Source organism: Artemia sp. Qi Xiang Cuo, chromosome 18 (genome assembly GCF_049724085.1).
Source record: "Artemia sp. Qi Xiang Cuo chromosome 18, ASM4972408v1, whole genome shotgun sequence".
Taxonomy (NCBI): domain Eukaryota; kingdom Metazoa; phylum Arthropoda; class Branchiopoda; order Anostraca; family Artemiidae; genus Artemia; species Artemia sp. Qi Xiang Cuo.
In genome coordinates this window covers 48,054,183-48,068,194 of record NC_142811.1, presented here as the reverse complement: position 1 = coordinate 48,068,194, position 14,012 = coordinate 48,054,183, and the positions used below count along the sequence as shown (strand labels likewise).

The following is a 14,012-nucleotide window of genomic DNA, read 5'->3' as shown; positions in this document are numbered from 1 at the left end:
AATTATTTCATGTTATTACACAAACCTTAAGAATATTCAACAAAGTTAAACAAACTCCCAAGTAACATCTAAATTAATGTGGACGTGGAACCCGTGGTCCGGATCCTAGCAAAAGTATTAAATTAGTATTCAACAAAAATTAGTTTTATCAAATAATGGATATCTGCTATAAAAGACTTAATATAGAAAGCATGTATGTCATTTTTTTCCAATAAATCGTAATAAACTTTTAGAAATTCTAATAGATGGGAAGTATTTTTAGGACAAAGACAAAACTATGTACAATTGTTGCTGCGAACAACATATTCGCACAAATATATATCTTAACAATAATATGATCTTATAGCATGTTCCAATTATTTGTTGTAATAGTTAAAGGGAGTTGCCTTCAGTGTAGATGTCAAAAATAAAATTTATAATACATAAAATAAAATTTGCATTTCCCTCAACAGCTAAAACGAGGATGGCAACAATAATAAAAAGAGAAAGAAAAACAGCATCATCAATATATATTCAACACAGCAAATGCTCCGTCTATGTCCTCGCAAGACACAAAAAAATACCAGGCCATGATATTTTGACATTAAAATATTTTTCTATTAGCCTACCAGTATTGTTTCTCTTTGTTTTAAAAAATTCTGTTTCTCTTTGTTTTAAAAAATATGAGATTTGCAAGAATTTTTCGAAAAAAATTTCTTGGAATGGGCTAGAATTTTTAGAATCAAAAAATTACTTACTTGATTAATCTAACGGGAACCCGCTTACAACGACACAGGGAAAAAGCAGAGCATTGAAAAAAAAAGTTTAAATCAAATAACTTCCGAAGATGCAATGCATCTTCGCAATGCAGATGCAAATGCAGATGCAATGCAGATGCAATGCAACAAGACCACTTTTGCAATGCAGAGACAAACAAAATAGGGCCATCAACATGATTTTTACACAAAATAATTTTTTTAGATACTATGAGAGGCCCAGTATCTTCCAGAATTTTCAGCCCTGAGCGAATACGAAGCTTGTCTGTATTTGCAAACCCCATACATATTCAGTAAGTGCAGTAGACACTAGCGAGTGCAACTGCTGAGAACAAACGAGTCAGAATATCATTGCTATGTTTAAACTTAGAGGAACGATCAACTTAAATAAAAGGATGATATTTTGAGTCTCCCAAATACAAAGATTTAACAAAAGTAGTTCTCTATACCGAAGCTTCAAGACAAGCTTCTTTGTGATCCACATCCACAAATACAGAACAATAGCTTAGTTTTCACATAGAGATTATACATTGAATAGAGATAGCATTTCGAGCTGAGTACATATAAAAAAAATTATATCAATACTATATATTTATGGTACAGGATTTCGTTTTTTTTTTCAAACAAAAGGATTTCGGCTTTCGGCTATTGATACTAATGTAATGCCATTAATACTAATTTTATGAATGAATTAATGAATTTTATTATTGGTCAACAAGACAGAAAAAGTTTTACTGAACCCAGAAATCTTTTGGTATTAGGAAAGACGAAATTCAACCGCAAAGTAGGCCAATGAGAAAGTTAGTTAGTAAAATTATCCCTTTAAGTAAATTTACCATACCCATGGTTGAAACAGTCTTTTTCATAAAATATATCTATGTCTTACTGGAAGAAACATTACCAAAATGCAAAATATCTTCAAAGAAAATGTTCTCTTAAATTTTCCTCTTTTACAGGATGTTCTTTTTAAATCTCTCCGTCTACGGCTTTACTATTGACATCTGGGCTTTTAGTTTCCTCTCAAGCATTGTCTTTTTCAAACCAGAAAAAACTATATAGAAGATATAAAGCTTACAAAGTTTTCAAACAGTGTACTCAAATTACAAAGATCATATTTTTTACACTTTAAATTTTAAAATTCAGAAGGAAAATGTTATAAACATACCCTCTTTTCATGCAATCTTTACATTATCTGAAATCAAACTTAAAGTTGGTTAGTCATCCGTTATATTTTATGAAAGGTAAAACAGTTAAATTTGAAAAGTGTTTTCTTTTTCCAAACAAAGACATAAAGTAAGCCGTAATACCTGATAATTATCCCCCCCCCTCCATGAAAACGTAAGCACTGGAATGGTCCTGTAGCAAATAACTGATGAATAAGGCCACGGGACAGTCAAAACTAAAAAATTGATGGTCACATTGGCTTTACTGCAAAAGAAGCTCCCTTTGATCGTCCGTTGTAGAGTACCTGGCTCTCAACCAGGAACACTGCCTTACCAAATTATGGATAACAAAAATTCAGCCAAACTCAGCGTAGATAGTCAAACTTAGAAACGTATGTTTTAGTAATAAAAGCGAATTTGCTTTGAGAAACAAACAAACATATAAAATCCAAATTTGGGTTCAATAACTGTTTATAGTTTATAAAATATACCATGGAAACACTCTGAACTTTAGAACTGATAGTCACCTTGACTTTACTGTAAAAAAAAAATCTCTTGAATCTTCTGCTGTGCTGTGCCTGGCTCTTCCCCCGGGACATAACTTACCGAACCACGTATTTTCTGTCAGGTTAAGCTGGCTCGGTACAATTTTAAAATCAATTTGAGCTTTATAATTTCAGGACTGCTCAATATTTTCTAATGGAAAAACAGACAATAAGATGCATAGAATAATGGTTAAAATGGTGGTATATACATCAGAAGAAGCATAGTTACACCACGCGTCAGTTTCTGTGCTATTTTCCTTCGATCAAGTCATTATTTTGATACACAAACCCTCTAGAAAAAAAAATGCACAAAATACCATCATGAGGTTTCGTTACTATATACAAAGCATCAAGGGGAGGCGGTTACCGGCTTTTTAACATACTCCCCCCCCCCCCCACCCCTCTAACAATTGTCCGAAAGAAAAGAAATTTAATTGCATAAAGAGCAAAAAACTGGTAATTGCAGAAATATTTGTTTATATTTAAACAGAGGAATTACAACAATTCAAAAACCTAAAAAATAAACCCTAAAGTTTGAAGCTTAGTATAAATGGTTGTTAGAAATCGGACTTGCTGAATTAGTCAAATATATTTGAATAGACTGCAGTATGAAAAAACATATAATTGCGTAAAGAGCTAAAAAACTAGCAATTGCAAAAATATTTGTACAGATTTTAGCAATGGTTTACAGAAATTTAAAAACCTTAAAAGAAACAAAGTTTGAAGCTTAGTAGACATTGTTGTTAGAAATCAGACTTGCGGTAACAATCAAATATCTTTGAATAGACTTTAGTATGAAAATAGATTCAATGGCGTAAAGAACAAAAAACTGGTAATTGCAAAAATATTTGTATATATTTTAACAAGGGATTACAACAATTCAAAAACCTTAAACAATATAACCGAAAGTTTGAAGCTTAGTAGAATGAAAAGACAACAAATTGTCTGCGGTTAGAAGACAAGCGACAATCAGAATCCATATATAGAAGCTCGCCGCGTGCCGGGGTTCGGCGGCGAAGCCACCAGGCTCCCGGTAACGTATATATATATATATATATATATATATATATATATATATATATATATATATATATATATATAAATATATATATGATTGATATTCCTAGGTTAGTTTCCATTCCCTCCAGCTTCTTAAAAGATGCGAATGGGAGACTCAAACTATGCAACAGATATTAAGATAGTAATAGATACTGAAGGGTGACAAATTGTGAAAATATAAAAATTAAAATAGATAAAAAGGCATACTCAAACTTTTAGCATCAACCTGTCACTACAAAACCATATATGAAGATACATTACCTCTCGTTCAAAAGCTCTATCTTGTAAAATATCAACAGCTGACTGGGGTTGTACTACGGTAAATGCAGGTGCTCCGGGTTTCATTATTCCAGCTTTGTGCCAAGCAATCTTTTCTACTGTGTCCCCTAATATACTGGTATGATCGAGACCAAGGGAGGTAATGCCACACACTATTGGCTGTCTAGGGAATTACGTTACGTAATTATTAGTTTTTAAACACAAAATGAAATGAACACATTGGAACAAAAACAATCAGAACTACAATAGACCAAATTTGATTAGCAATTAAAAAAGTCGAAGGGTACAAAAAAGACAAAAAAAAAATTTCTGGAATGTTAAAAAGGAAAAAAAAAACAAATCACGGAAGCACAAAAAGCAAGTGGTTTTGTTTCAGTAGCAAAATTAGTAAAGAAAACATAATGAATTATAAGAAACTGAAGAAGAATAAAGCTAGAGACTATCAATGGGAGTTCCTACAAAGATATAAAACATTTAAATATAATGAGATTACAAGTTGGAAACCAAAAATACATCTCACTTTACATGTTCCACTTCATTTAATTTTTAGATTTTTTCCTCTTGCATTTGTTGATTTTTTCATTCTTCTATCTATTGTTGTACTGCTTCTTTACTACTGGTAGTTACCTTTATTTTGATACCCCCCAAGTAAGACTAAAATATTTAGCTTCTGCCACCCACTTCCCATTATCAGTTTTATATGGTTCTCGTCATTGTCTCCAGTATTATTATTAGTATTATCAAAGTATTACTAAATACTTTGATGCATTAAAATAAATACTTATAGGTATTTAATTAGGATTACTATTAAAGTATTATTAAATACTTTAAATCCAGTATTATTAAAACGTATATGGTCTTGAGAGGAATCTTGGTATATTTAGCACCACACTTACAAGTTCAGTATTCCATAATGCCATGAGTCACTTTAAATTATACTATTACTATACTATACTATACTATTTTTTTTATTTTTTTTTAGTGTCACTTTAAATTATACTTTATTCTTTTATGTATTGCTCTACAAGCCCTAGGGCCATGGCAACATAAAAACGAAAAACTCAGTTCTCACTAACTTAAAACTAACATAACATAAGATAAACAAATACATTATAAAAATCTACTTCTATATTTCATTGATAGCCTGAGAAATCTTCCTAATCTTTCCACACTTACGAAACACTCATCCCTTACTGTACTTGCCAGCCATCCTTCCTCAGGCCTATAATCTCCATATACTTCATTTCACAACTCACTCAATTCTTCAACGTCACATGTCACTCAACGTCACATGACCCTCCCTAAATGTTTTTTTCTTTTGCCCTAAGCTAAATTTATAGATATTCAGCCTCTCTTTCGTGGATGCTCCACTATCACCCTGAATTCATCTCAGGGAACAACGTCATCAAGGGAGCCGACGTGCTTCGTCTCTTGGGAAGTACAACTACACAAGTATAGTGTCAACTGCTCCTAATACAACAGCGACACACTGGTAATCACTCCCACTCTTTTAATGTTGCCCTTTCCAAAGCTTCCTTTTAGGTCACCTCCCAACAGATCCCTAAAATGTTTTAGAGATATGCCTAAGCTTTTTTTTTCGCCTGTCTTAGCTTGGAATCCGGCGGCTCTTTTCCTACCTTACACTTATTCTAGTACTACGCCACTTACACCATATGTATTTTTTTTCAAATGGCCATTCCCAAGATGATCTCTAATCAATCTAAGCTTGGAAAGAGGCTCAAAATGTTTAAACCGCACTACTCGACAATTGTGTTTATTGAAATTTGTACAATGCTCATCGTTCTATTTGTCTACAATAACTTTACATTGAAATGGACTATTTGTATAATTTATAAGCCTCAACTAGGGCCTATAAGCAAGCACAAGGCTAAAATTGCACTTTCAGAGCTATATTTTGAAATAAGAGCTTAAAAAATATAAATACGAACTCTAGAGACACCAAAAATCAAAAGTGAAACTTGCACTTACCGCGTTTTGATCTAGGACAGACATTAAACCATTAAAATAAAATTCGTAAATAATCCTTGAGTAATCAAGAGTCAAAAGAGACGCAAAACATCTCTACTTAAGAAGTCCGAGAAGGGGTGGGGGAAGGCGGGAAGTCCGAGAAGGGGTGGGGGAAGGCGGGAAGTCCGAGAAGGGGTGGGGGAAGGCGAGAAGGGGTGGGGGAAGGGGTGGGCTTAGTATTTCTTCTTTATTATGTACACAAGGATTTATAGTGAACCCTGATATAAAAAAGATACAATATGTTCACCATTCTACTGATATACTGTACACCATTATACACCATTCTACTGTGACATTTTTGTTTAAAATGGGTTATTGAGCACCCTCTGACCGGAGGAGGTCAGAGGATGAGGGAGGTCAATATGGAGCTAAAATCCCAAAGCACTTAGATACTTATAGTGATGGAGATCTAACTGAAGAGTCGACTTATTCACCACATCCCTCTAATTCCCCCTATATTTATCCTTACGCTATTCCTCTGTGAAAGTGCGAAAGCAAAGAACAATATAAAAACTAATTACCTAATGACGTTAGTGCAATCAAACTGTCCACCAATCCCCACCTCAATAACAGCAACATCTACTTCTTCTTTCAAAAACACATGGAATGCCATAACAGTTAAGAATTTAAAATAGGCAGGTAAATCGGTTGGATGCTCCTGAAAAAAAAATGCAAGTTCATTTTGCATTAAGAGGAAACTGATTTTTTTTTTCTCAAGAATGAAGAGTCGCCACAGGACTTAGAACAAAAATAGCAGGAAATATTTCACCCAAGAAAACAAAAGCCCTTCCTAAGCGATAAAAAAGGATAAAGTCATACAGAGCCATTGCTAGTGCATATAGTGTCAAATCAATGATTCAAATGCTGTGCCTTTTTTTATAGGAACAAGTAGCCAGCCTGTTCCCCAGCATTGCTGCAGTAGAGATCTATATGTGGGTCCGTACTGCCATGCAGACCATTAGTCCACTATGGTACTAAAGGAATCCCTCACAAGAGCCATGTTTTAATTTAGCCTTCTCCATAAAGTCTACCAAGCTTTCCAAAAGGATTCTAAGAACAAGATTAACATTCCGCTAATAGGAATAATATAACAAATATTTATTCTTAATATTTGAACCTGAAACGGTTGCCCAGAAGAACTTTAACTAAGCTGCATAAGAAAATTTACAAAAATTTCTATGCAAAAATCAAACCATCATAGAAAAAAGGTCTTACTATCTTAGAGAAAATGTTCAATAAAACTTGCAATAGGCTACTAGAGCTGTAAGCCGTTACTAAAACGTAAAGCTAAATATGTCACATAATTTTTGAAACAGGTTTTAAAGTCACTGTATCAAAGTCACAACGAGCTAAATTCATCAAAGTTGTTATAGCTCAAATAAACTGAGCTTTATAGGTCAAATAAATCTAAAAAAAAAAAACAAGATGCCAAAGATCTATCATAGGTGCCCCGTTTCTTGGTTTTCTGATATACTGATACATTAATATTAGCACTCTTCATCATCGGCATTTAATAAATTCACATTTATTTTTATTTTTCAATTACGCTAATTTATTATTTTATGTTAATTTATTTTCTGATCATAATTTAGACTGGTTTGGCCATTTTGCCAGTTGTGCTTTTAGCCCACATATGATTTAATGCAAATAATTTAGTGTTAATGGCTATATAGTTTAATTTATATAATTTCTCATTTGTCATTTACCGTCTTATTCCAAGTATACTACTATGTAACGGCTACAAAGAAATAGCTTTTAAATAGTTATACTCCCAAAGAATTCCACAAATTTGGGAGAGGAAAAGGGAGGGTTCATTTACTACAAGTGTTTGTCCTTTCGTTTTTGGGGAGGGGGGAAGGGGCATTAGCAGTAAAGTCAATTTTGAAGTTTATTTTAATAAAATTGGATTGACTAAATCAATTGATAAATATCAGTTATAATTGGCTTCCACCATTTATAATTTGCTTCTGAAACGCAACCAAACTTCTGTAAGTTGAAATCAATAATAGAAATAAGTAATCGGATTGGCCTGCCACACTGCTGTTTTACTCTTTTATTTTATGAGGATCAGGGGTATGTAATTCAGTCAAACCAAGAGATTGACATCTGAAACCGTGTTCCAGCACGTGGTTTTTAAAAAAGCAATCTTTAAATTTTCAGTCTTTTTCAAAAAATAAAATAATTTTTTTTCAAACATTCTAAATAGGAAAAAAAAAATAAACGAAGGTGTTCTATCTTCAAAAGTAAATTCTTAGGAACCGTGTAATGTTGGACTCATGTAGAACAGAGAATAGTCTCTTACCTACCTGAGATCAAAATGCTAGGTCTATCTCTTTTAGGTTTCTAGGAAATAATTCTGAAAAGTCAGTTTTCAAAACCCTAAATTCTAATTTCTTTTTTATTTCTCTCATTTTTTTTTGGCTTGTTTTGACCTATTTTTTACTTTTTTTTTAGCTTTGACCGGTTTCCAACTTTTTTTTCTTTTAATTGGGGAGGCATATAGGGCTTCGGCCAGAAGTAGACAGAACTCAGTCCAGTTGCAAATCAACATATAGGAGTGAGTTTTCCAGTATGCTGTTATTTCATATTGACGAAAAAGGGCGGTCAAACTTTAACCAAAGTTGATAAGAAGCAAAAGCTGTTATCCTAGTTGCGCAATTGGGGTTTAGTATAAAATCTTATAGCTACAAGGAAGGGAATTACCCGAATTCTTGTCATCAGGAAATCTACCAGAATGGATTGTCGGTTTTCGACATTATCTGGCGAGAAATAAGAGCTGACGCTTTAGTAACACCTTCTGGGGATATTTTTGGGCAGAGGAAGGGTAGTCTCTTAATTCTTGTCGTCAGGAGATCAAACGAAAGATGTTGTCTAAGTTCTATTTTCTATGAGCCGAACAGCTGTGTACTTCTTGTGACGCCAACATCCATAGAAGGAGGTGGGAGGGTTTTAAATTATTGTCATCAATATCTCAATCAAAATTTATGGGACATAAGAGCAAGTGTCCTACTTGGACCTTTCGTAAGTCCGAACATAATCCATCATCTATGGAAGAAGGATGAAGGGTTCTTAAATTAATGACATCAGGACATTCGACAGAAAATATGGTCAAATCTCAGCCAAACTCTGCGGAACGAACTAGTGTCTTGGGTGTACCTTTTTGAAATACAGGCCAAATACACCAGTATTTTTTTTGAAGGGGGGAGGGGCTACCCATATTCTTTTCAAAACCTATATTGTGGTCAAAACCTATATTTATACATTACTTCTATCTTTCACAAGTCAGAGACCCATCCGACATGTGTGGGGAAGAGTTACGACGACACAAGCCTCTTGCTGTCCAATTAATTTCCCTTTAGGAGTAAAAGCCCATTTGGTGAGAAGACACATTTTAACCTTTATAGAGGGGGAGGGTCTCTAAGCTCTTGTTATCATGACATCTACCAGTATAGGTTGTCAAATCTCAGTCAAACTTGATAGAAAATAAGAGAAGAGTCATCGTCCTAGTTTTTAATCTTTTAATGATTAAGTATAAAACTTATTTTTAAATTTTTTAAGTCTTATTTTAAGTCTTATTTAAAGACTTATTAAGTCTTTTAAGTTTTTATACTTGGTTTGTATAAACTGTGTTTAGTCTTTACACGTCAACCTTTTTTGATGGGACGGACTTTCTCTATTTTTTCATCATGACACCTACAAAAAAAATAGTCAGATACAAGGAAAATCTGGTGGGATGCAACAACTACAGCGTTGCTAATACAAGGGGGGGTGGGTGTAAATTATTTACCAGGACAAATTTTTGTACAGGGTGTTGAGTTTCAGCACAGTTTGGTGTTGAGTTTCAGCATACTTTGGTTATAAATGAGATCTAAATTCTATATTATCCCTTTTCTGAATGGAACCACGACCCAACAACCTGTAGGGGTCCTCAAGTGTTTTTCTTGCACTTTCCAGAAGACATTATTCAACTCTCAACTAAAAATGACGAAAGATAAAAGGTAGTGTCTTTATTTTGACTTTCAAGGTTGAGGACCAATCTAAATAAACAAGCTCTTATCAAAATCTCTTAATCAGCCTAATTAAAAGAGGGCTGGAAGAAACCCTTCAACTAAACCTGGTCAACTACCATAATTATGGTTTTCTGTGTCTATGCAACTGAACCTCAGTACAGGAAAGGGCTACTACATTTTATTAGATCTCAATTCAATACAATATAGCAGCCGAAACTTTTGACGTGCCTTTACATGTTTCGAATCCCATCAGACGAACATTATCGTTCGTGCTGTTATAACTACTGCAACATTTCATGAGATCTCGGCACCAGAGGTCTAATAAAAGGACTTACCTTAGAATTATCAAGCTTCTCAAAAACTTCCCAGAAATAGTTGGCAAACTTATTTTTTGAAAGGGGCTGTCCATTTATTCTGATTCTTTCGCGAACTGATATTAAATGGGGTGATGAGTAAAACCCTGTTTTCAAATTATGACAGCGAAGGATTGACTCTGTAAAAGCACAAGTTGACCCTTTACCCTAAAAAGAAAAGATACATCTAATAAAAAACAGCAGAGTAACTTGTAGTAAGCTAATTTTCTTCCTTGTTTTCTGCCTTGAATTTGGTGGCAGGTGAACCAGTTTATTATAGGTACCGGTTTATTATATTGATACAAAAAACAGGTTACAAACATATCACACGACCCCCCCCCCAGGCCGAAAACTTCAACTTCTGCGTTTCTGCCTCTCTCCTGACCAAGGCTAACACCTTTCTGCGTTTATGATTCTTTTCATTATGGACGAAGAATCTGATACATACAATAATTTTCAAACATTCTTTTATCCTAGCCCATGACAAATTTATAGTATCAAAATTCTGGGGAGAAGTTACTCAGTAAAAGAGAAACAAAGCGGGAATTTCTAGTAAAGTTAAACAATCGCAATAAAGCGAAAATCTTCGTTGTTGCGGTGTGGTTTTCGTTGTTGCGGTGCGGTAAACCAAAAAATAGAAAGAGTACTTTACCACTTCCACAAACCATATTGGGCTGTTAGCAAAACACATGATCCTATTGTGTTGCCTATTCATTGCTTTGTTCACTGAAGTTAAATATTATGGCGAAACCGAATAAAATATTCCTGTGATTTTATCTGGTCTCTACAGAAAATCCGACTTACCCAACATATGTTGACATTTTAATGTGTGTGTTGGTGTTTGTGCATAGGAGGGAGAGAGAGAGAGGGGGGGGGGAGTGTTGTTACGAAGTTTTAAATATGAATATTCAAATGTTTTTATATTAAATTTTTTACTGAAGCTTTAAATGTGAAACAATTTTTTTCTTTGCTACTAATAATTGTTTTTGCTTTTTTCTCTTGTATGCCAAATAAATTTTTTGGACAAGGTCTGATAAAATTAATGTTATTCAGTAATACTAACCTACTGTTCACATATATTAAAGCCATTCATACATACATTTAAGGAACGAATAAACATTATTCTCACAGATCAAAGCAGGTCAAGTCCATGTCTTAACATTTTCAAAGTGCATATACCTGGATAGAGAAGCAGTAAATTATTTCTGAGATCACACTGGCTAATCATGACAAAAGTCTTCTTTTGAAACTGGTCTAAAAAAATTCCACAATTAAATATCTAGCCTATAAGCACTCTTATGTCACATTTTTGTTCCCTACCCCCCCCCCCCCCTAAAAAAATAACACCTTTGTTTATCTTTATTAGAGAATATAGATGTTGAGATGAAACCCATATAGGCCTACTTTTTAGCATAAGTTTGGACTAATTTCTGAGTTATATAATAACCAGGCTGTTTCACATAGCCCGGTTATTTTAGGTTAATAGCAGGTTAATACCATATATATATATATATATATATATATATATATATATATATATATATATATATATATATATATATATATATATATATATATATATATATATATATATATATATATATATATATATATATATATATATATATATATATATATATATATATATATATATATATATATATATATATAGGATAGAGAGGTTATCTAATCTACCTGGTTCTGCTTTTTTTTTCTATTGTTTTCCACTAAAAAGTGATGATACTGGTGAAGGAATTTGACCTTACAATTATTTACTAGTTTTGCTCAATACTAACAAAAAATAAGGGATTCAATTTCTCATTTAACTTTGGGAGCCATTATCTTGAAAGGCACTATTCTATGGTTGATCTACTTTAATACTGAAACTTCAAATTTATTATTCAAATAAGCATTTTTTATTTGAATCAGTAAAACTGGTAGTAGCTCAATAAAAAAGGCAAGAGACAGGGCTTGAGTTTTAACGGCCCCCCCCCCAGTAGAAAAGTCCTGCTAAAGTTTAGCTTGTACCTTTGTTCCTGAAACATGTATGATATTAAGCTTATCCAGGTCAAAGTGTAGAATCCCCAGCCTTTGTAAATACTTTTCAGTTTGAGGTACATTTAAAGCAGCAGTTCTATCCTTGTCCTGCTTAGCCCTTTCTAACACAGCTGCATTTGTCTGTAATGAATTGAGTTTGGCCACTGCTTGCTGGAAGAAACAGAAGAAATAGAAACAAATAACACTATATTTAACAGATAGCTTGATGCACAGGGTACACTGTCTAGAGAAATTACTCTTTGAATGTATCTCAGAAGTCAGATGAATTTTTAACCACCCACTGATTGATATTAGTAAAAAATACCTAATTTAGAGGTAGGCCTCTCCAGAAGGAAATATGAGAATAAAACAGTTCTTAATTGTTAATATTTTTCCAGATGTTATGAAGCATAAATTGTTTTATTAACATGTTTCTTTCTGGAAGGGCTAACCACTAAATTAGTGGAATATACATATATATACTAGATTTTATAATAGCCTATATATATATATATATATATATATATATATATATATATATATATATATATATATATATATATATATATATATATATATATATATATATATATATATATATATATATATATATATATATATATATATATATATATATATATATATATATAGAATATAAACTATTTTGACAATTCATCCCTAACCCCTCTAATGGTCTCATAAGCCCTAGGCTATATAAAAAACTAAAGATTAATAATTGACAAAATTATCACTTTAGGCCTATAATATGCAGGAGGTTTCAATTAATCACACTTTTTGCTTATCTGCATCCTTGTTTCTAAATAATTTTTTGATAATATAATTTCATTTGATTTATCTGAAACACAGCTATCAGATTTGAAAAATTATGCTATTTGAACTATAGATGTGCAATGCCTATTTACAAATGTTTCAAAAATGGTGTTTTCCATAGGAAAGCAAAATATTTGCAGATTTAAAATAATTCTCAGTTGTAGCAATACTGCTGGGTGAATAGCATCATTTTATTAATCTGATTGCTGTTTTTCCGATAAAATCAAATGAAATTATATTTTCAAGAAATGACTTAATAACATGGATGAAAATAACAAAAAAAAGGATATGCTTAATAGATATATGTTGTGTATTATAAAGTAAGAATTTGATCATTTTTTATGTTAGTTTTTTATAACAAACACATATAGCATCATCATCTTCTGGAGGGAGATGGGTAATATCCTGATGATCCAACTGCGTAGCTTTCCATCAAGATCTTCTCATGTTTCTCATTTTTTTTTCTTTTTGATTTTCAACTATGAAGGGACAAAAATCAGAAAAATATATAAGTAACCATTTCAATTAATGACCAGAAAACCATCACAATACCACAACATTTCAAAATCACTTCCAAAATAGCTATCTTCCAGTAGACTTCTTCAGATATGCAATTATTAGCAACTGTTTTTTTTATAATTTTTGGTTACTATGAGCCAAGGATTGTTCTTTACTAGGTTAGAGCTACTGCTGCAACAACGATATTAGGATTAGGAACATAAGGATCCCACACGAATGGCTACTTTGGTGAGCTCATTAGTCCATTAAGAGCAAACTGAGAAAAAATGCAAACCTCTGGTAATACACATTTAAAACAACAAAAACAAAGAAGCCCAGCAGCTTAATCTTTAATATATATATATATATATATATATATATATATATATATATATATATATATATATATATATATATATATATATATATATATATATATATATATATATATATA

At 32.5% G+C, this 14,012-nt stretch overlaps 1 protein-coding gene across 1 annotated transcript in view; it reads right to left on the bottom strand.

Moving 5' to 3' along the window:
- Positions 1 to 14,012, bottom strand: part of LOC148941584 (folylpolyglutamate synthase, mitochondrial-like) — a 50,987-nt gene that overhangs the window by 21,191 nt on the left and 15,784 nt on the right. Inside the window, exons 2-5 of the mRNA XM_089104313.1 lie at positions 12,221 to 12,400; positions 10,175 to 10,360; positions 6,351 to 6,487; positions 3,784 to 3,964 (exon numbers count right to left, since the gene is read on the bottom strand). Of these exons, the coding sequence (XP_088960439.1) occupies positions 3,784 to 3,964; positions 6,351 to 6,487; positions 10,175 to 10,360; positions 12,221 to 12,400 (684 nt within the window). The remainder of the gene's footprint in view (positions 1 to 3,783; positions 3,965 to 6,350; positions 6,488 to 10,174; positions 10,361 to 12,220; positions 12,401 to 14,012) is intronic.